This window comes from Podarcis muralis, chromosome 17 (assembly GCF_964188315.1).
Source record: "Podarcis muralis chromosome 17, rPodMur119.hap1.1, whole genome shotgun sequence".
Taxonomy (NCBI): Eukaryota; Metazoa; Chordata; class Lepidosauria; order Squamata; family Lacertidae; genus Podarcis; species Podarcis muralis.
In genome coordinates this window covers 27131723-27157856 of record NC_135671.1, presented here as the reverse complement: position 1 = coordinate 27157856, position 26134 = coordinate 27131723, and the positions used below count along the sequence as shown (strand labels likewise).

General features: G+C 45.4%; 2 protein-coding genes across 7 annotated transcripts in view; one reads left to right on the top strand and one right to left on the bottom strand.

Moving 5' to 3' along the window:
• The window catches only part of SAXO1 (stabilizer of axonemal microtubules 1), a 35256-nt gene extending 34027 nt beyond the window's left edge, over nt 1-1229 (top strand). For both annotated transcript variants that reach the window (XM_077921695.1, XM_028712706.2), the window contains one exon: nt 70-1229. In XM_077921695.1, the coding sequence (XP_077777821.1) occupies nt 70-1100 (1031 nt within the window). In that variant the 3' untranslated portion in view covers nt 1101-1229. The remainder of the gene's footprint in view (nt 1-69) is intronic.
• ADAMTSL1 (ADAMTS like 1) overlaps nt 1-26134 on the bottom strand; it is a 718478-nt gene that overhangs the window by 222952 nt on the left and 469392 nt on the right. For 4 of the 5 annotated variants that reach the window (XM_028711677.2, XM_028711679.2, XM_028711680.2 and 1 more), the window contains 4 exons: nt 25266-25473; nt 20917-21026; nt 17916-18136; nt 11821-16843 (listed from right to left, as the gene is read on the bottom strand). In XM_028711677.2, the coding sequence (XP_028567510.2) occupies nt 16737-16843; nt 17916-18136; nt 20917-21026; nt 25266-25473 (646 nt within the window). In that variant the 3' untranslated portion in view covers nt 11821-16736. Of the gene's footprint in view, nt 1-11820; nt 16844-17915; nt 18137-20916; nt 21027-25265; nt 25474-26134 lie in introns of those variants that run through there. The other variant, XR_013391089.1, reaches the window with a different exon arrangement.

The following is a 26134-nucleotide window of genomic DNA, read 5'->3' as shown; positions in this document are numbered from 1 at the left end:
TAGTCAGCAAATGTTAGCATATGTTAGCATATGATTTTGCTTTAAAGTTGCATTCTCCTTACATTTCAGCTGATTACTTGCCATGGAAGCAGCCCAAAAGGGACATGATTAAGCCGCCACACACTTTCCGCCCAGCAGAAGATAAATTTGACTGTCGGACCACGCACCAGGATGAGTACCTTTACAAGGGCCCAGTGATTACAAAGAGCTGCAAACCTTTTAGATCACCACACATTACAAAGATACCCTTGGACACTATGACCAACTATAAATTGAATTACGTGGCACACCCCTTGTCCAAACGCCACGCCCATGTCCCTGAGCCATTCAAGCCCAGCAAGGAGCCATTCGACGGTCTCACCACCCACAAGCAGTCCTACAAAGGGCTGGCAGGGCCACCTGCTCAGTCTGTGAAGCCACCTTACGTGAGGCCGGACCTTGCCAATTTTGAGGGGACTACCGAATTCCGGGAAAAGTTCTTAGCTTGGCCAACGGCCCCGCTGGTCAGCAGGAAGCCTGCCGCATACACACCGCCTAAGGAGAAGATGGACCTCAAGACGATGGCGCAGATTCATTACGTCGACCCTCATGGCCGCCCGGCAACGTCCTGCAAACCCCTGGCCCGTGTCGTAACCAACACAGATCCCTTCGACCACTGCTCCACTATGAAGGAGGATTATAAGCATTGGGACTATTCGAAACCTAAGGCCATTGTTCCTCACTGCGAGGTCACGTTGCCCAAAGTCCCCATGGACACCTTGACCACCTTCCAGAGCCATTATGTGCCTCACCCGCTTCCATTCACCAAGAGCTTCAAGCCCCGATTCCCGGCGTCTCGGCCTCATGTCCCGTTTGTTGACGAAACTACCTACGCCACGTGCTACACACCCAAGAAAGTCCATATCTGCCCTGCCACGTATAAAGAGCCCCCCGGCTATGTATTTGAGAAGATCGATGAAGCAGGGCACAGGCGGTTCCGTCCTGCTACGGTGGCCCAGGACCGATGTGCGTCCAGTTTGAATATTGGCGACCGTAGAAGCAGTCTTCCCGGCGGCAGCTTAAGTCAAACGGGCCTCAAAGAGATTGCGATGAAAGCCTGATGTTTTTCGAGCTAGTTTTCAACACACCACTGAATTTATTCGTTGATGAATTCTATTGGTATCATGTTTATTTCCAGAGGCTTGTTGTCCTTCTGGTAGAGCTGAATAAATAACTAACATTCTAGGAAAGCTCTCCTCCCCTGGTTGCGTTATGACATTTTAGAAAACCATATGCATATCTACTTGGAAGTCCCATTGAGTTCAATGGCTCTTACTTGCAGGTACAGGTATGCAGCTTAAATTCATTAATCGTATGAGTCTGAACTGATTGATCAGACAATTAATTGATCAAATCTATGTGTGCATGAAAAGGGATGCGGGTGGCGCTGTGGGTTAAACCACTGAGCCTAGGACTTGCCGATCAGAAGGTCGGCGGTTCGAATCCCTGCGACGGGATGAGCTCCCGTTGCTCAGTCCCTGCTCCATCCAACCTAGCAGTTTGAAAGCACGTCAAAGTGCAAGTAGATACGGTAAATAGGTACCGCTCTGGCTGGAAGGTAAACGGTGTTTCTGTGTGTTGCTCTAGTTCGCCAGAAGCAGCTTAGTCATGCTGGCCACATGACCCGGAAGCTGTACGCCGGCTCCCTCAGTCAGGCCAATAAAGTGAGATGAGCGCCGCAACCCCAGAGTTGGCCACGACTGGACCTAATGGTCAGAGGTCCCTTTACCTTTATGTTTGCATGTGAGGGGAAACAGTAATTCTCCAGGGGAGAAATGTTTTTAAAATTATGCATAGGCATGTCACAGAAGGGATCAGCGCTGGTGAGTCCTTGTTGCACACAGATGTGTGTGTTCTCTTTTAAAGTGATGCTTTTACAGTAGTACCTCAGGTTAAGTACTTAATTCGTTCCGGAGTTCCGTTCTTAACCTGAAACTGTTCTTAACCTGAAGCACCACTTTAGCTAATGGGGCCTCCTGTTGCCGCTGCGCTGCCGGAGCACGATTTCTGTTCTCATCCTGAAGCAAAGTTCTTAACCTGAAGCACTATTTCTGGGTAAGCAGAGTCTGTAACCTGAAGCGTATGTAACCCGAGGTACCACTGTATTCAGAATCATGTTTTTTAAGGTCTGCTGGCCAATTAATTAGGGCACCTTTTTTCAGTCAGCAAAATGTTTTTAACTGATTAAACTAACCAATTCATCGACTAAGCACCCTACTAATTGCTGCTGCTACTGTTAATCAGGACTTCATTGCGTGGCGAGTTCCCGCCCCCCACTAGACACTAGACACGAGCAATCGCTCGCCGCCAATACTCTCATGCCTGAAACCAATCCCTTATTCCCTTTGCTATGTCAGTCAGCCAAATATCATTTACCGCATCCGAAAGATGCATGCCATCAAACCGGTAGAGGGCCTCGCAGCTGAAACGTATGCCCAGGTGGTCAATGACCCTTCCACCCAGGGCTGCCACTCTACGCACAACCGCCCGATCCAAGGCTTTCCTAGCTCTATTTATGGCTATCGGGCACCTGCAGTCTCTCCGCCTTTCCATCAACGATGCCCAAATGATGGTGATGTTTGGGTAAGAGGCCTTAAGCTCCTCAAAGTCACTAAAGATGTGCCACATCAAGTCGACTGCCTTTCGGTAAGCTAGGTCATTTTCTCCTAACTGAATAAGTAAAGCATCTGGGGGGGCCCTCCGCTGCCGCTCTGGCCTTAATTGCGGGCAACATTTCGGCCCAGCGCATTCCCCTCCGAGAGATACAGGATATATTGATGCCAGGTGGTAAGTCAAGGTGCGGCCCGAGACCGGAATTGATGGCGCGGACCCTGGCCCAATGCAGTGCCCGATTATCCAAATGCATGCCCTCATAGCTCTTGCAAGAAAATTGAAAGAACAGGCCAAGGTCAGGTAACCCCAGGTAAGCAGTCATAAGTTTTTTCTAACATAGCGCTTGTAAGCATCCGATTTCCAATGGCCCAGGTCCTTAATCCTCTCAGCAGTGAGGCCCAGGTGCATTGCTGTGGTGGCCACTCCTATCCTAAAAGAGTGCGCCACAAACTCCGCGGGGGGTAAGCCGCATGCTGCCACTGTTAAGCGCATGACACGAGTGAACTGGTGCCGTGTCAGGGGTAAGCCATCTGCATGGATCAATAGTGGCGCTGCTGAATTAGTCCTCAGAAATAAGAAACACCTGATATCCTTAACCGGGCATGGGCCCGATTTTCCGGTTGCCAAGAGCCGAACCAAAGCCCCCCTCCCGTACTGATCTGTTTTGGAGCTGCGTATCCTCAAAACTAGATCCTCCCGTGATAGCGTAACATCGCTTAATAGCAAACCCCGGGAGGAACCACGCTGACCCTCTTTGTATACCACCTCACCAACGCGCAGTGCGCCGAAAAAGGTGATGGAGTATGCCGCCGAGAATAAGCGAGCCTCGTACTTGGACCAGCAGACAGTTCTCAACTTTTTATGAATTTGGTAAAGGATGTCATATGATATTGGCCTTCTCATATCGCAGCTGGGGGGCTGCAGCCTGCGCCAGCCCTCCAAGGCCCTCCGCACGACAAAATCGGCACATGGGTCAGAGGAAAAAACTGCCTTGCAAAAGAATGATATTGCCGCCGCCTGTAGGTTGAGGCTTTTAGGGGCGCGGCCCAAGCGTCTCAAGTGTACTAAGTAGGATAAAACCTCTGACTTGACGGGAGGGGGATTGCTTCTAGCGGCATAGGTTTTACTGCGGAATTTTAAGATGAAGTGGCTTTGCCAAAAGGGGAGGTGATGGGGCTCAGCTCTAGAAGTCAATCTCTTTGACTTGAAAGTGCTGCACGGAATCGTAAGAGAGGGTCGTCTTGGAGCGGCCTTCCAGGATGCAGTTACAGCATCCCTGACCAATAGCTGACCCTCTGCTTAACTATCACCAGCGAATGAGAGTCCACCACTATTTCCCATGGTGGCCTGCTCTGTTCATCCACTTGAGAAGAACTCTGCACATGCTCAGAGTCATAGTCCTTGTCAGTCAGTCCAGTTACTAGCCCAGGCACATTTTTACGACTTTATTCATTTGAGAGAAATTTATGGTGTAAAGGGAAGAGAATAACTTCAGGGCAGATCGACACCATACATTTAAGGCACATCCGACACGAATTTTAAAAGGTTCTCCCAGAGAATCCCAGGAAACGCGGTTTGTTAATAAGGCTGGGAATTCTAGCTCTGTGAAGAGGAAACTGCAGTTCCCAGGACGTGTAGTCGTTATGAGGCTTTGCTGCATATTCCAAAAACTGAATTTTGGCCCTAATAACAGCTTCCAGGCCTAGCAGTGACCAGCCCTGACTATAACTAACTAATAGCCTCACTGCACCTGTGGTTTTGTTCTTAGCAAACCCAGGAGTTTGCAGGGCTGCCATGTGTCCTAAATCACAGGTGATGGCCAATTTGTTTGTAGGGCTGCCCAACCCAAGCCCAGTTTAAAGATACAGAACCACCAAAGGCAGGGGGCTGGAGGTTGCCCATTTATTGTCAACACCTGGGCAGAAGAATGAGCAAGCACCCGAGTCACCTCCTCACACACTTCTGGGTAAGTTGCATTTTTATTTCAAATTATAATAATTAATGCTAAATTGACATGCAAAGGGATGAAGTTCGGGGATAGATGACCCCAGGTCCAGTCCCAGGTAGGGGACTGAGGGAGAGCTCTCTCTAAAACCTTGGAGAGCCTCTGCCAGTCTGTGTAGACGATTACACAGAACAAAAGAAATTGCCGTGAAAATCCCTGAAATGAGAAGTAATCGACTATAGAATAACAAAAATCAAAAAATAAACTAGAATTAAACAAAAACTTAACGAGATGCCGGCTACAAAACTCATTTCACTGAACTAATCAGTTTCCTCAGAAGGAAGTAAAGAAATTATAATATTTTAAGTGATATCAAACAAGCTCAAGAGCCCTATTTAAGAGAATCGAGCAGTAGTGATAAGAAATTGAGGTTTTAAAGTTTCAAACAAACTAAAAAAACAGGGCAGATACTCAAAAAAGTTTTAAATAAAACCCTATTTAAGAGAACCAAGCAGTAGTAATAAGAAATAGAGATTTGAAGTTTCAAACAAACTCAAAAATAGGGCAGAGACTCAAACAAGTTTTGAACATAGCCCTACTGAGAAATTGAGGTTTTAAGTTTCAAACAGACTCAAAAACAGGGCTGAAGTGCTCCTGACTGTTGATGTTAAAGAATGATATAGGGTGTTCCCAATCACAGGTTTTTAAACTGTAAGGTGAAAGAATTTTTAAAGGGACAGACCATCTAGTTCAAACATAGGGCGTGGTTGCCAAAGTTTGTAAAGAATAACAAGAATATTGTTTAAATAGAGTTATAAGAGATTACAAGAAGGAACTAAAGTCAATATAAGAGTGGAGACCTGACAGAATTAAGGAACCAAATCTAAAATGATAAACCATCTGAAATGCATTGTCTTATGTTTGGTTTCTAAGAAATGAGAAGTAAGAGGTGCTTCCATCACTTTATTATGAATACGATGGTTTATCATTTATAAACATCAAACTCCTGAGATAAATACGGATATTTTAAGAAAGAAATTACTACAGAAGGAAATGTATTGGATTTTTAGATTGCTCGATTCTCTTAAAGCCCTGTTTTTTGAGTTTGAAGTAAGTTTTTGAAGTAATTCGATAGTCGATTACTTCTCGTTTCAGGGATTTTCACGGTAATTTCTTTTGTTCTGTGTAATTTTTTGGTTCCGTGACTGTCTTTTTTTCACTAGTCTGTGTAGACGATGCAGAACTAGGACTAGCCTCCTGAGAAACAGTTTCTACCCAAATGCGATTTTGGTTTTAGGGGTTGTTTTTAAAAGTCTGGAATGGATTAATCCGTTTTGCATTACTTTCTATGGGAAAGCGCACCTTGGTTTTGGAACGCTTTGGTTTTGGAACGGACTTCCGGAACAGATTAAGTTTGAGAACCAAGGTACCACTGTACGTGAAAATCAAGATGCATATCAGTGTTGTTTAAATCTGTGCCCTCTTTTTGGAGATTTACATAAGTGGCCACTGGAGGCACTTACTCAGGCAGGAATCTGATATCCCAAACCTCTTTCTGTGGGGAGTATTAATTGTCCAAAATTTCCTGGTTATATGGCAAGTCCGGAGAACATCACCATTTTATATTCTGCTTAGTGGAAATCGTGGCTCATGCATTCTGTCTGAGTTTTGCTTAAGGGGGTTTGCAGCAACTGTTGGTTTTCGAACAGCTTGGTTCTCGAATGTTTTGGCTCCCGAACGCCGCAAACCCAGAAGTGACTTTTCTGGTTTGCAAACTATTTTGGGAAGCCGAACATCTGACGGGCATCCTTAGCTTCTGATTGGCTGCAGGAGCCATGCTTTGTTTTCTGAATGTTTTGGAAGTTGAATGGACTTCTGGAACTGATTCCATTCGACTTCCAAGGTACGACTGTATTTGGTCATCCTGGCTATTGGTTAGCCATTCCCTGCTTTCTGGCTCAGGAAAGTCCACATCTTTCCTTCTGGGCGCAGTCGTACTTGATCTGCTATGATATGTCTCAGCAAGTTAGCTTTCTTTATTACTTGGTAATATAAACCACTAGGTTGGGCCACTGGGTTTGTAGAAAACCAGCCCCATAAACGTTGCACTATCAACCTCGCAGAATATTTACTTAAACCAATAATTTAGGCTTAACAAATAATTTTGGGTAAAGTGGGGGAGGGAATAGCAACCTTCAATCCGACCATTGAAGCATTTCCTTAAGTAACAAGGAGCAAGTTCTGGGTTCCTTCATTAGCAATTAAATTGTTTTCCGTTTCTCCGGTCTCTTTGGTTTACATGGCGTTCCTGTTTGTTTGGGTTGACCTTCTGGATTGAAGCATGAGATCATCCCAATGGTCATGAGGGACCGAGAGGCAGCAGACTGTTTTATAGGATCAGAGGAGCGCCTGCGTGTGCAGAAGAAATTGATTTCTCAATTCCCACATGATTTTGTTGCAAGCATATTTACAGTGCAGGGCGTGCAGCCACAGCGATCATAATAATTACCCACTCAAAAGCAACTGTTTTGTATTTCAAATCAGAGCCTCTCCCAGCACTTTAATTCCTTCTCAGCCAGACACATATGCACCATATTTGTTTGTTATCGTAGATTATCAGCTATTTTACCCTTTATCAGTGGTGTCCAAACCTTTTTCAAAGAGGGCCAGCTTTGATGAAGTGAAGGGCCGTGAGGGCTGACCAAGTTGTTTTTTAGGATTGAAGTTGTTGGGCTTTATTTAGAATTTTACCCCACAAAATAAACCAACTGGCAGGCCCCCTGAAACGGACTTTAGACATGCCTGCTTTAGATAGCATTTAGTCCTTTGAAGGAAGAACTCTAAGCCATGATAAGCTTTCATAGGAACCTAAGACCACTATCCTGTGAACATTGGATTTATGTAAGGACAGATCCTCCAAGTGTCCCTATTTTCCAGGGACAGTCCTGGATTTACACAAGCCGTCCCTGTTTCTGATTTGGTTCCGGAATGTCCTGCTTTTCTTTAGGATGTCACTATTTTCATTCGAGAAATGCTGGAGGGTATAGGGATGTTTCTATTTTAATCGGAGAAATTTTGGAGGGTGTGGAGTTATGCAACCCCCCTGAGCCAAGGAGATTCAATCTGTAGAAGACATCTGAAGGTAGCCCTGTATGGGGATGTGCTGTGGTCTAAACCACTGAGCCTTTTGGGCTCGCCAATCGGAAGGTCAGCAGTTCCAATCCCTGCAACAGGGTGAGCTCCCATTGCTCTGTCCCAGCTCCTGCCAACCTAGCAGTTCGAAATCACACCAGTGCAAGTAGATAAATAGGTACCACTGCAGCGGGAAGGTAAAAGGCGTTTCCGTGCGCTCTGGTTTCCATCACGGTGTCCCATTGCGCCAGAAGCGGTTTAGTCATGTTGGCCACATGACCCAGAAAGCTGTCTGTGGACAAATGCTGGCTCCCTTGGCCTGAAAGTAAGATGAGCGCCACACCCCATAGCCGCTTTTGACTGGACTTAACTGCCATGGGGCCCTTTACCTATAGGGAAGTTTTCTAATGTTTAATGTTTATTAAGTTTTCATATATGTTGGAAGTTGCCCTGAGTGGCTGCGGCACTTATACCCGGATGGGCAGGGTATAAATAAGAAAATTATGATTATGGAATAGGACGTCCCTATTTCCATCAGAGAAATGTTGGAGAGTATGTCAGGATAAAAATGTTTAGGATCAGGCTTTGGAAGGGTTGTAGCTCAGTGGTAGAGTAAATGCTTTGCATGCAGGTGGTCTGTTTCAGTCTCCAGCATCTCCTGGTAGGGCTGGGAGATGCTCCTGCCTGAAACTGTGGAAAGCGCATCAGTGTTGACATTACTTGGCTAAGTGGACCAATGGTTTGATGGCACCTTCCTGGGTTCCTATAGGCTGCATGTCTTGCAAGCTGCATCTAGTATATCAGAAAACACGACTTCCGTGCGTCTAATGCATATATTATGGTTTATGTAAGAATCCATGTAATTCCAGCTAAGAAAGGTGATGCTGGTGCGACGGTCCTGATCCGGCAGGCATTAATCCGAGCCAGAAAAAAGGCCAGCCAAGAGTGCAGTGGCATGAAGGGTTGATTCACCTGAGAGGCTGGGTGATAAGGCACCCTTCCATCACACTGGGCCAGGAGGCATTCTAGCACAACAATGGGGTGCACCTGTCGGAATTGGGCAACGGAATAGGGCTGAAAGACATGGTTGAGGGCATGTGGGGTTGGTTGCAGGTGTGAAGCCATTTTGTGGCTCAGTTGGCAGTTAGGCATTGCGTAAGCCTTGGTCTTGGCTGGAGGGGAGGTTGTAGGTCATAGTCCCACCCAATGCGCTCCCAGCAGGTGGGCTGGAGTGGAATAATGTGGCTTCACCCAATGCCTATGCCAAACCAAAAAGTTGTGGCCCGTTTGAATTAAATAACTCTATGTGGTTGTCTTGTCTGGTTATTTTCTCCCTTGGAACTGTGGGATCTTACTTGGTGCCACTGACAAACGAGCAACGTTGACCCTCCCCCTTGTAGCAGCTGGTGGCTCAGCCTCCAATAAGTGAGGAAAATGACTTGGTAGATGATTTCAGAGTCCATTGTTGAAGGAGTAATATGAGAAAATAAAGTGCCAAGTGAGCAATTAAGGACCATAAAATTGTTAAGGGGGGGAAGAGAAGAAAATGAGACTGCTCTTAAGTATAGTGAAAAAGTGTTCCATGAGTGTGGCTAGTAGAGTGACTGTCTAGCCACACTTTTGCATGATCTATATTTTGATTGTGTGGTGTACTGGTTAATTCTCCCACATCTGAGAGCTTTATTCATAGTTCTGCTCCTGTGCGCTGCTAAAATCCGACATTGCCTGGTGAATCAGGTCTTATTTCAGTTTCCCCACTGTGTGTCAGGTGTTTCCCCGGATGTTGCTGAACTGCAACTCCCATCATCCCTGACCATTGGCTACGCTTGTTGGGGCTGATGGGAGTTGGAATCATCCAGCAAGTTATGGAGGATGACATTGCTGTCTAGTCAATACTTGTCATGACTAAAATCCATCGAAAGTGATGGGTTTTGTCAGTTTCACAGCTAACTTAAATTGGGCAGCTGTAACTATGAGTTTAGTGAAAACCATAGTGGGTTTGGGCTGGGCGTATAAAATTTAACAATTGGATGGGCAATTGCATGCTTTATTCACTTTAGGAAGGAGTTCTGTTGTCTGTCCAGTTACAGCATTCCTGCGGCAGCTTAATCTTATTTAAGGTCTTATGATAAGAGAATATTCTCCTGCAGGCACGCTTAGAGCATGCAGGGCAGGTTGTGTGGCCGTCAGATCTGTCCTCCCTCACACTCCCTGCCTCTCAGCATCTGCCGCCTGAGGAGACTGCCTCACTTGACCACCTAACAATAGGGCCGGCCCTGGTCACTTGTATGTGTGGTGTGGAGTTTGCCCCTCCACCTTCTGAGGCGGAAAGGGACTGATGAGCTCACTCTTAGTGGGAAGCTGCAGCTGTGATGTTTGTGGCTGAGTACACACCATACACTTAAAGCCACTCCCCCAAATCCTGGGAGCTATAGTTTGCTAAGTGTGCTGGGAAATGTAGCTCTGGAAGGGGCAAACTAGATTTCCTAGGACTTTTTCAGGGTGGGGGGTGGGAGTGTGGTTTAAATGTATATGGTGCGTGTGCAGCCGTATCTTGGCCCACCTCCCGGCAGAATATCTGCAGTACAAATCTGGAGTTGATTATATGAAGGTCAGGTCCTGTGAGGTTTGTGAACAAGATAAATGTAGCCTGATTTGCATGCTCTGGTTCGCCAGAAGCGGCTTAGTCATGCTGGCCACATGACCCGGAAGCTGTACGCCGGCTCCCTCAGCCAGGCCAATAAAGTGAGATGAGCGCCAAAACAAGATAAATGTAGCTTGATTTGCCTAGGACTATTGGCTCTTTGTTTTGCATTTTGTCTTTACATATAATAATAATAATTTATTCTTTGTACCCCGCCCATCTGGCTGGGTTTCCTCAACTACTCTGGGCAACTTCCAACAAAGACAAAAAATACACTAAAATGTCACACATTAAAAACTTCCCTGATGTCTTCTGAATGTCAGGTAGTTATTTATCTCTTTGACATCTGAGATAAACTTCTCGCAGTGAGGGAACCGCCAGAGGGCCCTCGGCGCTGGACCTCAGTGTCCGGGCTGAACGATGGAGGTGGAGACGCTTCTTCAGGTCTACCGGACTGAGGCCGTTTAGGGCTTTAAAGGTCAACACCAACACTTTGAATTGTGCTCAGAAATCGACTGGGAGCCAATGTAGGTCTTTCAAGACCGGTGTTATGTGGTCTCGGCGGCCACTGCCAGTCACCAGTCTAGCTGCCGCATTCTGGATTAGTTGTAGTTTCTGGGTATGTGTGTGTGTGTGTATAATAAAATCAAAGCTCAGCCAAGAACAAGCCTCCCAGGACAGAAGTTTCACTCTGGTATCTTAAAAGGGAGAGGCTGCCATAAAATAAGCGAGAAGCCATTTCATATGGTGCTATCCCTCCTCTTGTAAATCTGATGCAAGTGGGATGCAGTACTGCTTGTTGGGCAGAAGGAAGCCGGTGAGGAAAGCCCTGGTCCCCGATTCCCCCCCCCCCCCAAATTTGGCAGATATGTCATTGGCATCGGGATTGTTCATGTGCAACAAACCAGCCTTCGGTTTTAAAGTGGGCCAAAATTCTTTTTGGTGCCCTTTAAATTCAGGCAGATAACGATGGCTGACATGAGGGCAGGTGTTAAAGAGTTTCGTTTGCTGCATTACCATTCACCATGGCTACTATTTGTTTCTCATCTGCACAGCAGTACTTTGGGTTTTGTAATTAGGGTTTCAGTTTTGGGTCCCTTGGCGCTGGAGAAGGAAACTTAAGTCATTTGCCTAATGTTAAATCCACCTTCTCGCCAGGAAACCGAAGCCTGAGGCCACATTTAAATTGGCTATTAAAACACATCTCTTCTCTCAAAGAATATGAAGAACTGTAGTTTTTGCCTCACGGAGCTCTAATTCCCAGCACCCTTAACAAGCTACATTTCCCAGATTATTTTTTTGGGGGGGGGGCAGGGCATTTTAAATGTACACAGCCTAAGGGTTTTGATACTTCTCTTCATATCTCAGACAGAAATGAAGCCTGAGCTGTTTCTAAATTCCAAGGTGTCCGTATGGTTTATAAAGAACGAGACGAGACAAGAGGGAGTAAATAAATAAGATGCATTATTTGTACAAAAAAAATTATATAATCAAGTTTTTTGTTTTTCTTTTTTTAAAGGGGAGGGAAGCCGCCTCCTGTAATATTTTCCAACCCTAATAAATGTACACTGATGCTCTCAGGTTGCAATTCATCAGACAAATTACATTTGAAATTACATTCATAGGCTGCAAGCCTTTGCGCAGTTAGCAAACCTGCAAGCCCCGGCGGGACTTAGCACAAGCGCTCTGCGCAGAGGACCCTGGCCATGGTGTGCAAAGGGGGGGGGGCAGAGCGGCCGAGTCAGCCTCTGAGTGCAATTCAGCACCACGAAATACAGCGGTACGATCCTTGATTTCTGTAGGAATTGATTTGCATGGCCTCGGAGAGTCCTTGCAGGCGCAGGCCCCACTGTGATGCCCATGCGCAGCGTCACATGAATGAAGGGGGCAACAAAGGGATGCGTGTGTGGAGCTTCACCCTGCGCTAAATTTTTTGGGGGGGGGCAGTCTGCTTGGGTGAGAGCCCCAGGCATGCTGGTCCACCGGGGCTTTAAGCTCCAAGATTCCTTGGAGCAGAGTTATTGCATAATGACTATAAAAGAGATAGCTGCTGCACGGTTGCCATATGTGCCCTCTGTTTCCAGGACATGTCCTCTTTTTCAGGGGTAAATTTTTGAGACAAATTGCATTTATTTGCTTTGAATGGCTGGCACAGTGGCGTCCTTTTTTTTTGCTCTTCAAAATATGGCAACCCTACCAAAGGCTGATATTACCGCTGCATTTCTTGCCAGTTATTGCTGTCGGAAAACAGCCGCCACGTCATTATTAAGTAAGCTGCTGTTTGTTCTCTTGGTAACTCCTTGGTTTTTTTTTAATTAATTAATTAAATTTAATTAATTAATTAAAAAAACACCACTCCACCCTTGCCTCCCACTTGTTGCAATTTACTCTGTATACGCTGAAACTCAGTCAATATTAAACAAGAAGTGCTAATTTAGAATTTGGGGAGGGGAGGGGATATACATTATCACTGGTACAACAAAAACACATTGCAGAGGGATAACAGAATAGCTCCTCCTCCTAAATAGGTTCATCTGCACAACATAATGTACAATTATTCATATTGCACTTTTTATACAAGAAATTCTAATAAATATACAAAAAAAAAGATACATTTACATACATAGAAAGACATTCTTCTTCTTTTTTAAATAAACGTCGCTTTGATTCATAGCAACACAATAGCTCAGAGACCCATCTGAAAGAGAGAGAGAGAGAAAACACGTATTCCCTGCCAGATACATTTTGGAATGACCCAAAACCGGAGGCAATTTAATCTGTCGGACCTGATGCTGGCCTCACCAGAGAACTTCCAGACTTGCTTTAGAATTGGCAGGTAATAAAAGCTGCAACCTGTCAATGCTACCTTCAGCACTTGAGCTGAGTTTTATGACTCCAGCACAAGCCCTGGGCCCCCACAGAGACACCTGAGGCACAGCTAAGCCCTTTTACAGAGCCTGGTGCTCAACCAAAGGACGAGAGCCGCACAAAGCTAAAGGTTTGCAAGCCAGGCCTCCCCGCTGCCTTGCCCCACTGACGTGGGGGCTTCTTTCTAAACAGCCTTTTATTTTCCTTGGCTTGAAGAGGTGCAGCACTTTGTGGCACTAAAGCCCGGATATATAAATCCGCTAGACACCTATAGGGATGTCGGGGAATTCTGACAAAAACGGAAAAGGAAGCGGAATCTGCTGCAGCCTTGCCTGTTTGTCTGCAGTCAGCAGCAGAAATGGATCAAGCAAGGAAGATCAGTGTTCATTCACATTGCTGCCGTTTCTGAGTCTGCAAACAAGCACGCAAGTCAACGGCATTTTAAACATGGCTTTGGCGTTCCCTTTATACTGAAACGAGTGTAAGGTACATTAACTAGCGGACATAATGTAGCATTTGGCAGAAACTGAACTGCAGTGGAATGGAAACAGCGCTGATTGTGATGGATACAGGTCAGAATGCAAAAGGTGGTCTTCGCCCATCCCCTAGAGAGCTCAAAGCACACATAGGAGCAATGCTATTTATTGCAGAAACTTGTTCTTTCTGCTTCACTTTGTGTCCAGGGGCTGCAGGCTGCATAGGTTGCTGTGCAGGCATACTGGCTGCAGTCCCACAACCTCGCCTGCTGGCCCTCCTGCCGTTTGCAGCCTGGAAGTCATGCTCACGCAACCCACATGAGCTGTGTTGTGGGCCAACACCTACTGTATTTTTCGCTCTATAAGACGCACCAGACCACAAGACACACCTAGTTTTTGGAGGAGGAAAACAAGAAAAAAATATTCTGAATCTCAGAAGTCAGAACAGCAAGAGGGATCGCTGCACAGTGAAAGCAGCAATCCCTCTTGCTGTTCTGGCTTCTGGGATAGCTGCGCAGCCTGCATTCGCTCCATAAGACGCAAACACATTTCCCCTTACTTTTTAGGAGGGAAAAAGTGAGTCTTATAGAGCAAAATATACGGTATTTGACAACCTGCAGGAAGCAAACCTGCCAAACCCTGACTGAGCCATTCACGGGGGAAAACATGCACCTAGATAGTCACTACAAAATAGCTGCGAGAGCCTGTTGATGCACACTTCCGAATCTCAAAATGTGCATGAGATGCGCATGGACTTTGGTCACAGTAGTCCAGCTGAAGCCTGCTTCATACCTGACCCCGAAAACATTTATTGGTCGTATGTTTCACTAAAGTGGGCATGTGGCTCAGGGACCACCTAGACTGATAGTCGTATACTTATTCAACATTTATCTTGTCCTTCCTCCGAAGGGAGTCCTTTTTGTCTGAGATCTGCTTCAAATGAGAGGGCAGCACAGCCACGTTCCCCCAGTTACGGGAACGCTTACCTTTGCCAGAAGCAACACAGTCAGCATCATGCTTAAAGTAGGCCATTTGCATCAATCCATGCTGTGGCCCCATGCTGTGGATCGATGGTCCAGGTGTACTAACATGCCCATGCTGCATGGTCAGGTGCTACTGTTTTAAACATGATGCTGAACTTGTGGGAATTCCAACAGGGTGTGTTTAACCTTAATGTGCTCATCGTGAGAAATACCTGATTGTGTGCCAATTCTGGGCCAGCGGGTGGGTGGAGACTGCTGCGTTGTACGAATCTCAAGTCACATTCAAGAGTTACACACTTTTGCATTTTTAACCTGTATACTTTTATTCTGTACTGTTAGCTACAGATGGCTCATGGTATTTCTTTTTCTGGACTAGGTCCCCCACTTACCTCCGTTACTATCAAATATTCTTCAAATTTTTTTGACACTCAGTATGCACTATTGCATCTATGCACCTGCCCAATCTAGATTCTATTTTAATCATTAACTCTCAATTATGTTCCAATTTAATTTTTATTAGCACCAGCTAAACCTGATAATTGCTTCAGGATTTTTGAACCTGGGCTCTTCCTCCAGTTTCATCTGGTCTAAAATTGATCAAGGGTCCTATTAGTATGTGCATATCATTGCACATATTCAGTATTTATTGGGAATATTTTGTGTGTGTGTGTTTTAAAAACAAGAGTCTATACAGTCGTACCTTGGTTTTTGAACAGCTTAGTTCACGAACAACTTGGAACTTGAACATCGCAAACCTGGAAGTGGGTGTTCTGGTTTGCGAACTTTGCCTCGGAAGCTGAATGTCCGGCATGGCTTCTGATTGGCTGCAGGACAATCCTGCAGCCAATCGGAAGCCACACCTTGGTTTCTGAACGTTTTGGTAATTGAATGGTCTTCCGGAATGCATTCTGTTTGAAAACCAAGGTATGATTGTATGTTTCAGAAGGAATACCAGGACAATGAACAGAAATCAACTGAAATGTGACAAGAGGGCAAGCCTTTTAGCACCATTTCTTTCAAGGCTCTCTTTTTGGTGACTGGGATTAATGGATATACCCTTTGCATTGCTCCCCCTGTTTTTAATGCCACGTTGAAATGGAGCTTGTGCTGATGCAGTATTTTGAGACTTGGCCTGTGCCTCCTGAGCATAAACCAAAAGCAGGGAGGCCCAGGTGGTACCGCAACAGAGAAACAGCTATACAAAACCCATGGCAGATGAATATTCGGAACTGCTGAGCACATGAACACACAACCATTTGGGAAGCTGTTGGGCTGCAGCATCCCTGCCCCAGTGGCGAGTAGCAGAATTTCCCTGCTCCCTTGCTTCCCCGTATTTCTGACTGCAATGGTACAGGGTAAATTCCTCTTCGCCCAGTGGTGGGTGGCTGTACCTTCCCATGTCTACGAGGTGAAATGCACTACATGGGAAGCTACTCCTTTTAGCAGATGGTCATATCTATTCACCTTACGTGAGCAAGCCTTCCAGGGTCAACCGAAGACTAATCCATTCTTCAACACGACAACCCCTTTTCCTTTCACTTTGCCATCCCTTCTTTTGCGCAGGGGCGAATGTCGCGTTCCACTCTTGACTCAAGGTACTGGCAATTTCGCTAGGCGTTTGCAGAGCCCAGTTGCTCGGGGTCGGTTTCCGCAGGTTCCTTCTGTCCACAAAGGGCAGCCTTGAAGTCTTCCAGGGCGTTCCATCATTCCAGACTCTTTTCTCTCTGGTGCTCTCTTTCCTTTTGTTTTTGGTCTGCACCCTCATAACGAATGCTGTGACTTGCTGCGTTTGTCTCCTTATAGAAGGGAAACCTTGTCAAGGTCTTTACAAAGACTTCAGTTTAAGAAAGGGATTTGGGGGGGAAAAGGGAAATGAAAAAAGGGGGGAAGAGGAAAAAAATAAATAAATAAAATGGAAGATAAGGCCATTCCATTTCCAATTTTTCCTTTTTATGAAGAAGCCCTTCTCAGTAACAAAGCAGAGGTGGGGGGGCTGGTGGTGCCAAATTCATCAGATGGTTCTCTGCCTGCCACCTTTATGCTTTTCCACACGTCCCACAGCACCTTGATTTGAATTGCGCAAGCTGGCAGAGCTTCAGCTGCTTCACCTTCTCACAGTACCTGGTGGTATCTCTGCACTCGACTAGGAAAAAGAGAAAAGAGAGAATCATTGCATTATTGCATAAAAGAGAGAGAGAGAAGAATTCATTACCTTGCATCTCATATGTTGACTGGTTTTACAGCTTCTGTCTGCAAAGTTCCAATCTTCCTATCATTTCATTACCGTTGCAACATTTGGGGCCATTTCTTTCACAGAACTTAAGACAGAACTATTGGCTGTCCCCCCCCCAAAAAAAATAAAATAAAAAATGTTGGACTTGAACATTTTGTTCGCTTTGGCCAAAGGTGGAGAAAGTTAGAGCTGTTTTTAGATACTCCATTAGAGTGAATGGGGAACACATAGCTTTTAAAATATATATACAGAACAGGTTAAAGCCTGAAATGCAGGTTAAACTGAAACACAGATTGAACGGGGGAGTGCATGGCACGATGCAGAAACAGATCATAGTTTTTTTAAATGCACAGCTTGCAAGGTGAATCTTGGGGCCTCTCTAGAACTCCAAAACAAAGGAGCTGTGAGGAAAAAAATTATGCAAATATACATTCATATATATGAATCAGTACATATTTCAAACTACATCTGGGATTATCCTGCGACAATGACTATAAAGAATAACCACAGAACTTTATTTACTATAGTACAGTGGTACTTTGGGTTACATATGCTTCAGGTTACAGACTCGGCTAACCCAGAAATAATACCTCGGGTTAAGAACTTTGCTTCAGGATGAGAACAGAAATCGTGCTCCGGCGGTGTGGCAGCAGCAGGAGGCCCCATTAGCTAAAGTGGTGCTTCAGGTTAATGGACCTCCGGAACGAATTAAGTACTTAACCCGAGGTAACACTGTAATGTAATTGTGGTTTACATGCAACTGTTCTGGAAGCTAGTCTTTCATGATGTTCTGCCGGGTAGGGATGAGAACATTATCATATATAATCTGATTAGAAATCTGGGGAATCAGCAGTGTAGTGAAATTCATGCACAACCAGCTATGACCACCTGCAGAGGACGACATGTGAACCAGTCCTCAGAACCTGCATTTTCAGACAGCGCCTTTCCCCAGCGAGTGCAGTGCTAAGTTGGAAAGACGTACTATTTTCACAGGGAGTGATGTTGCAACGCTGCCAGTTAGCTGGCCTCGGTCTCCAGGCGCAGTAGTGCTCTTGCACGGGCTTGTTGGTGCGGACACGCACACATTCCACTCGTCTCGACTGGAAGCCGTAGTTCCCACAGGTAGCCGTGCACAGAGTCCACAGACTGACCCTCCAGTGCACTCCGCAAGCATCTGTCCAGCAGTTCTGCGTGCTCAGAGGCCTTTTGGCAAACAGAAGAGATACTGCAGAAATATTCTTAAAAACAACCCCTGTACGAGCCTTTCAGGAAAGGCTGACCCTCGTCTGGCCAAGTAGGAGTCAAACCAGAGTCAGTCCCCTGTCTTGACAAATCAACCAGAAGGATGTACACTCTGCATATTCACACACACAAACACATGAAATGATTCACTACAGTATGCAGAATTCTGCACAATGAAAATGTACCATTGTGCCTACCTGAAGGTTAGGTTTTGCTTGTCCAGTGTAGCGTCACTGAGTAGGGCTTACTTGTGCCTCTCGTGGACCAAGGCAGGAGTAGCTTTTACAGGAAATAGATTGGGCTCTCTTAGTTTTGCATACTCGCCAAGTATTAACAGTCCAGAACTGAAACTCAGCAGAGTGCTAACCCATTTCTTGCAACAAACCATTAACGGAAAGCCAACCATGCAAATGGTGCCCTGAACAAATTGCTAAGACGAAACGAAGTTGTAAGAGGAGTCACAAACGACTGCAGGAGCAAAAAACCTTCAAAAGTGGCCAGCTTATTTCTTGTTCAAGCTTACTCCTGCCTTCGTACAAGTAAGCCAAATTCAATGGTGCCACAGTGGCAAGCAAAACAGCCCAGTTCTCTTTCCATCATTTTGCACAGTTTATTCCAACATCTGTATGACTTTGCATATTTGCTTCTGGTTTTGCAAGTTATAAGGAAAAGGCGAGGATCTGGCTTCCAGGGTTCCAGCAGAGATTGTCCAAATGCATTCAAGCATTTCTTTCTAACAATAAGGGCTGGGCACTTGCCCTTTATAAAACGAAAAGTTGAGCTTTTCCGGAAGCTGAATTGTGTGTGCAGTATCAATACCTGGGCATTTTCTACATCCGCATGAAATCATAACATGTAAACATAGTCTGCCAGTAAGAAAAGAGAGGAAGAGGATTGGCTAATGTTTTTCTCCTTTAATGAGCCAATCCATCCATCCCTAAAGCAACAACTACTCTGTCCTCTTGAGAGTCCCATGGACTGCAAGAAGATCAAACCTATCCATTCTGAAGGAAATCAGCCCTGAGTGCTCACTGGAAGGACAGATCGTGAAGCTGAGACTGCAATACTTTGGCCACCTCATGAGAAGAGAAAACTCCCTGGAAAAGACCCTGATGTTGGGAAAGATGGAGGGCACAAGGAGAAGGGGACGACAGAGGACGAGATAGTTGGATAGTGTTCTCGAAGCTACCAGCATGAGTTTGACCAAACTGCGGGAGGCAGTGGAAGACAGGAGTGCCTGGCGTGCTCTGGTCCATGGGGTCATGAAGAGTCGGACACTACTAAACGACTAAACAACAACTACTACTCTGTCCTAGATTTATTCACTTTGCAAATCGTAACGTTGCCTTCAGGCATTCTCAGTATTGGGAGACTTTATTTTGTGACAGGTGAAATTGTTAGATGAAGCATTGAAGTGGGTGGGGTTTAAGGGACCAGGGTGCTTGTGGGCTTCTCACATGCATCTGGTTGACCATTTTGAGAAGAGGATGCTGGGCCAGATTGTCCTTTGGCTTATCTAGCAGGGCTCTTGCTATGTTACTAATGCTAACTCCTTATCTAGCAGGGCTCTTGCTATGTTACTAATGCTAACTCCTTATCTAGCAGGGCTCTTGCTATGTTACTAATGCTAACTCCGCTTTGCCCATCCTACAGGATGGGCTTTCTCCCTGTCCAGTTCCTGTCTTTCCTTGCTTGGGGGACAAATGTTTCCCAAACAGGGACCTGATGACTTTTCCTTCTTGAGATGCTGGCAGGTTGGGAATTTCTCCTTTCCAGCACTCTCATGGTTGTGGTGGTGGGATTCAGGAAAGGAAGGGTAGGACTGAACTTCCATCTTGGATTGGCATTTCCCTTTTCAGGCTTGTTGCTTAGGGAAGAGGGTGAGCTACTTAGACTCTGATTTGCCTTGGTTTCTTTTTTAATGAGCTATAAACCAAATCCAGTAGAGTTATTTCACTCTCTTCATAAGTCCTCATTATCATGGGTAATGAAGTGACCATATTCCTCCAAGGTAACTAGATCTTGCAGGAAAGATGGGCCTTCCCTAAAAAATATAAATGATTCCGTCCCAAAATCTGTTGCAATACCCCTTCCCATATGAGAGAATACATTTGCATTCCTCTGTGATAAGGGATGATGTTAGGTATATAGTTGTAGCTCGCACTCCACAGGAAACAGGTGACTGGGAGTGGCTGCTGAGACCATATAACACCGGCCCTGAAAGACCTGCATTGGCTTCAAGTACGTTTCCGAGCACAATTCAAAGTGTTGATGCTGACCTTGAAAGCCCTAAACGGCCTCGGCCTAGTATACCTGAAGGAGCGTCTCCACCCCCATTGTTCTGCTGGGACACTGAGGTCCAGCTCCGAGGACCTTCTGGCGGTTCCCTCCCTGCAAGAAGTGTGGTTACAGGGAACCAGGCAGAGGGCCTTCTCGGTGGTGGCGCCCGCCCTGTGGAACACCCTCCCATCAGATGTCAAGGAGAGAAAAAACTACATGACTTTTAGAAGTCATCTGAAGGCAGCCCTGTTTAGGAAAGTTTTTAATGTTTGGTGTTTTATCGTGCTTTTAATATTCTGTTGGGAGCTGCCCAGAGTGGCTGGGGAAACCCAGCCAGATGGGTGGGGTATAAATAATCCCTCCCCCCAACAGGATTAAAACTTAAAGTTCAAAAAATAAATGATGCTATGTCACAATTGACAAACATGGTGTCAGTTTCTCAAAATATCAGCAGGGCTTACCTTGGAAGGGAGCTGCATTGGTCGGAAGGCACAGATATCCCATCCCTGGTCCGGCAGAAAACCTGCCTGTGTTGTACAGCCAGTCGAGATCCAATGCATGGTCCATTACACTGTTAACAAAGACAACTGGACACTTAGAACAGACATGCACTATTTATTATTATTATTATCAAAGAATGCAGCCTACCAATCATGTATCGAAATCTACCAATATTTATTTGTTGCTCATCCAGGATTGTAAAAGAGGTGTGGCTGGTATATTGAATGCAGCTTGGTGGGTCATAAATTGAGCGGGCTGCAGCAGAACAAAGATATAGCATGCATTTCTTTCAGTACTGCTAAAGGAACACTGCAAATGAGTCAGATGCTCCCTGTCTTTTGCTACAAATCTGTGGCCTGGGATATGTATGATTCAATAATTTATTGTTAAATTCCAGAAGCATAGCTAGGGTGGTCTGTTTCAGCAAAACCAACAAGACTCCTGTTGCACCAGGAAATTAATGGTAGCTTGGACTTTTGTGTGCCAGAGCCCCTGAAAACTGATGCTACAGTAAACACATTAGTCTTTCAAGGTGCCTTGGTTGGTGCTATAAATTCAAGAGTTTAGGTCAAATGAAAAGTCCCCTCTCACTTTCCCATTTTGTTGGCCTGCAGCTTGAGATCCACACAGCAAATGTCACTCTATCCCATTTGCCGGATGTTTTACTAATAATTTACAGGCAACCCCTTAAAAACAAGTAACCGAAGCACGAGACAACTAATGCAAGTCCTGGAAACGTAACAAAAGTCGTGAATGAGAATTCATAAAGAGTTTCACGGAAGGGTTGTCCACAGATCTAAGGTAAACTCCCCTCAGTGTGGAAAAATGGGTAATGACTACAGATCTGCCTAAATGAAAATAATTAAAAAGAACTCTGCAGTGGAAATATATATCAGGCTCCTGCTCATTGCCAGATTTCATAGCCTCTTGGCCTTCTCATAGTTGATCATGAAGTTGTGATCCTAGAAGACCAACAAGGTCACATGAAGTCTTCTGTTGTTTGGTGCAGGGATGCAGAGTCAATCTTCATGTCCTCGAGGTAAGGAAATGGGAATAGGCACAGAAGCAGCCACCACCTAGGTGAATGCTCTCTGGGCTGAGGCAAGGGCAAACCAGATTGCTCCGTATTGGAGGTGAAAGCCGTTGTAGGCAAACATGAGGAACCTGTGCTGTGGTGGAAAGATAGGAATGCGTGTGGGATGTGATCCACTAGAAGCTGTCAAGTACAACATTCCTTGTAATGCCAGAGAAGACATGTGAGGGAATGTTTGGTCCAGCCAGTCAAGACTTCCTGTTCCTCCTGGCTGGAACATCCTTCCTTTGCATGTGTTAGAAGGTGGGTGTGACCTTACCTGTCCAGGTAATAAAAGGAAGAGTCACGCAGCACACTTTCTCTTTTTGACTTCCTTCTTCGTTTGACCAGCTTTCAGCTAGGACTGCTCTGCTAGCTCTCAGCTAGCAGAAGCACTGGGATCATTCCCCCATATGGGGTAGATCCACATGTACATATTTGTAACTAAGTCTGCCTTCAGGAATCCAACTGTGAACTGATGTGAGTAAACTTCTTTTATTGACTTTGAGTGAGATTGTGGCGTCTTTATTCTTTTAAGAGGGATTCAAGGGAACTTACCAGGAATGTACAATTCAATCTGAGACAGACTGAATTGTATAATAGAGGCTCACATGAGCCTGCAACCAGCTGTCTGCTGTGCATGTAAAAAGGGGAATGTAACTCTGCTAAGTAAAAGAACTTGCTAGTGCAAGTTAGGAAGGATATTAATAAACAATACATCCTCTCCTGCCACCCTGAACATTCCCACAATGCGCAGGTTGGCTTCTGTCAGATAGAAAGAGGGAGATATTTCTGAATAGGCTGTAACGTCTCCATCTGAAAACGGTGGTGTTTTATGAGTTGGCTGCAAAACTTGAGGCCTAATACCGTTCTGAGCTATCTATCTTTCTTGGATGTGGTAAAGGTAGAATAGATCCCTGAGCCACATTCTTCTTGAAGAATGTGCTCCACCAACTGCTCTATCTAGTAGGTATACCATTGCATTTCTGACCCCAGCTCTCTTGGAGGGATCTGGCGAGACTGGAGACGGTAAGAATTTGGATGGAGGAGCTGTAGGTTCATTCCAGACAAACACCATTGTGGATATTGTTCAGCACCCTTTGGTCTGACATGGTCTGCTGCTGACTAGCTGTCCTCCCACTGGAATGGCGACGTTGCTGAGAGTGATGGGGTTTGTTCTGTTGAGTGTTGCAGGATTAGGACTATTGATTTGACTTATGCTCCTGCTCATTGCCAGATATCACCTCCAACTTGATTCCTCACCAAATACTGTGGACATTGCCTGCTTAAATGACTATATTGTCTGGAAGTGGAATGATCGATTATGCTGTGAACACCCCAAAGCTCTAGAGTCAATCCAACCCTGAATTGAGCTACTACTTCCCAGAGAGGACACAATCCACCCAAGGGAACTTTTGACTCCCATTACTCTGAACAGCCAGCCTCCCAAACAGCATTTCAAATTCCTCAGCCCTAGGCTTCAAATCCGTAGTCTCAAATATCTCCACTGCAAACTAACACGAGTGAAACTGGAGTTACAGTGAACGTACTTAATTCTTATGAGAAATGATTACATGGAATTCCTGCCTTTGAGGCTGTCACGACACCTACATCAAAACTAAATGATAGGAGACAGGGTGAGGGAGGGAAAGGTCTGTTTGCAGAGGGGACAACGTAATCTGCTTATTTTCCCGGCACTTTGGGAAAGGTAATCACTGAGCTTGGCCAATCGGAACCTGATGTCTCCTTGAGTGGACTGTGTGATACAATAGTGAAATGGCACTGATCCATGGCCAGTAATCTGTTCTTAATTGTAATCAGAATAATCAATTTGTAGGCCTGCCTGGGAATGGAGCCTTGTAAGTTTACACAATGCATGAGAAACTCCTCTCCCTGTTCTCTGGTTGGAGAAATATTATATCAGAAAGCCGAAAGGTCAGGTGAAACAGATGAATTCATACAACTTTTTATAATTGAGCTTGGATATGACATCATGGGATGCTATAAACTAACAGCCACCCCTCTGGGGGAACTAGACATAAACCTTACCTGACATTCCAGGGAAAGTACAAATTAGACCATTCGCTTACAGCTTTTCAAGGAAAGATCTGATCCTTTTTAAATAAATGGCAGCATGATAAGTCAATCAATGCTGGAGGGAACATTTCCTAAAATCTACCAAAGCAGAATTTGTGTGTGTGCACGCATGCACATGTTTTTAATGCAGTTGTTATCAGCTAAATGAAAGCTGATAAGTCTGATTTGGCCATAGGATACCTTGCAATCCTTCTTCACCCCACCAAACCGTATTCTTCAGGATGGGCTAGCATTGCCTTAATTGTGGCAGCGCTGTGTAATGGACACTAATGTAATGTGTAATGTCTTTTAACCGGGGAATTATAAGTCCATCTGGTTCATCAGGAATTGTAGAATAAACTTTGCTAGTTGACCCACAAGGCCTTTTTACCTGTCTGACATAAGACGTACTTTATTTGCTATTCTTTCAAATTGGCTTACCATGCTGTGATCATTCTCAGTAATGGGCCGGATATTGCAGATGATGCAGTCATACGGCTATTATAATTTTATCAGGATATTACTGGGTTCTACTAAACTTAATTTCCCTGTGCAGCTAATATTTAACAACATCCATTAAAACATATGGCTTAACGCCGTCATTTTAGGGTCAACCAGGAGTGACAGCAACATGCGCTTACAATTTCCTTTAATGCTATTATGATTAATATACACCAAACTTTTTAAACACACACACACACACACACGTCCATGTTAAAATGCTAATTTTTGCCTGCACTGAAGCAATCTTGAGAGGCACGTCACTGTGGTTTTACAGGTGGGTAACTGAGATGACGACTTGCACAGGGCCATCTAGTAGAGAGACAGCAACCCAATTTTTAAAATGCATTCTCAACCCCTGTTTTAACCTCCTCACAATCCCAAACAAGAAGAAGAGTTTGGATTTGATATCCTGCTTTATCACTACCCGAAGGAGTCTCAAAGCGGCTAACATTCTCCTTTCCCTTCCTCCCCCACAACAAACACTCTGTGAGGTGAGTGGGGCTGAGAGACTTCAAAGAAGTGTGACTAGCCCAAGGTCACCCAGCAGCTGCATGTGGAGGAGTGGGGAAGCGAACCCGGTTCACCAGATTACGAGTCTACCGCTCTTAACCACTACATCACACTGGCTCCCAATGACTGGCAGCTGCCTGTACTTACCTGCCCCCAGGCAGATGTTGCCCACTCGACACACAGCTGTCTGTTACAGCTCTGGGTATCTACAGGGCGCTTGGAAAGTTGCGCACATGCGTCGTTTGACATGGGCATGGAGCTGCCTGCAGCTGTCAGCTTTTGACATGTTACCCGACGGGTCTGGATGCCTCCGCCACAGCTTTGTGTACAATGGGACCACGACGTCACCATCCATCTAGCACAAGGAAAGGAAGAAGAATTACTGGTGGGTGAGCCACAGGGGTGTAGCAAAATGACCTGCCTTACCTTCCTTCTGAAACTGTACACTTTCAGTCAACTTGGCTTTTATCCTAACAAGGATTCTCACCTTCTCCTTCTGTGAAAGGCCAGTGGGACGTGAGAAACTCAAAAAACCTCTCTCTCTCTAGCAGTGAACATAGGTGGTAGGTGCTGAGTGAAGCGCAACCAAATTGGGGCCAGCAAGAAACAACAGGGGAGACATAAGTAAAAAAAAGAAAAAGACGCAACTTTTTCAAACACCTGTCGAAGAATGAGAATGCCCAGGAGGTGCTGAATGCTAGCTGTCAGTTGGGGGTGGAAACAGGCCTGGGAGGAATTTAAGCTTCTACACCCACTCTTTATAGCTTGTTGTAAAAGGTAAAAGACCCCTGGACGTTTAAGTCCAGTCAAAGGCGACTATGGGGTTGCGGTGCTCATCTCGCTTTCAGGCCAAGGGAGCCGGCGTTTGTCCGCAGACAGCTTAGACAACACTGTTTACCTTCCCGCCAGAGTGGTACCTATTTATCTACTTGCACTGGTATGCTTTCAAACTGCTAGGTTGGTAGGAGCTGGGACCAAGCAACGGGAGCTCACCCCATTGTGCAGATTCAAACTGC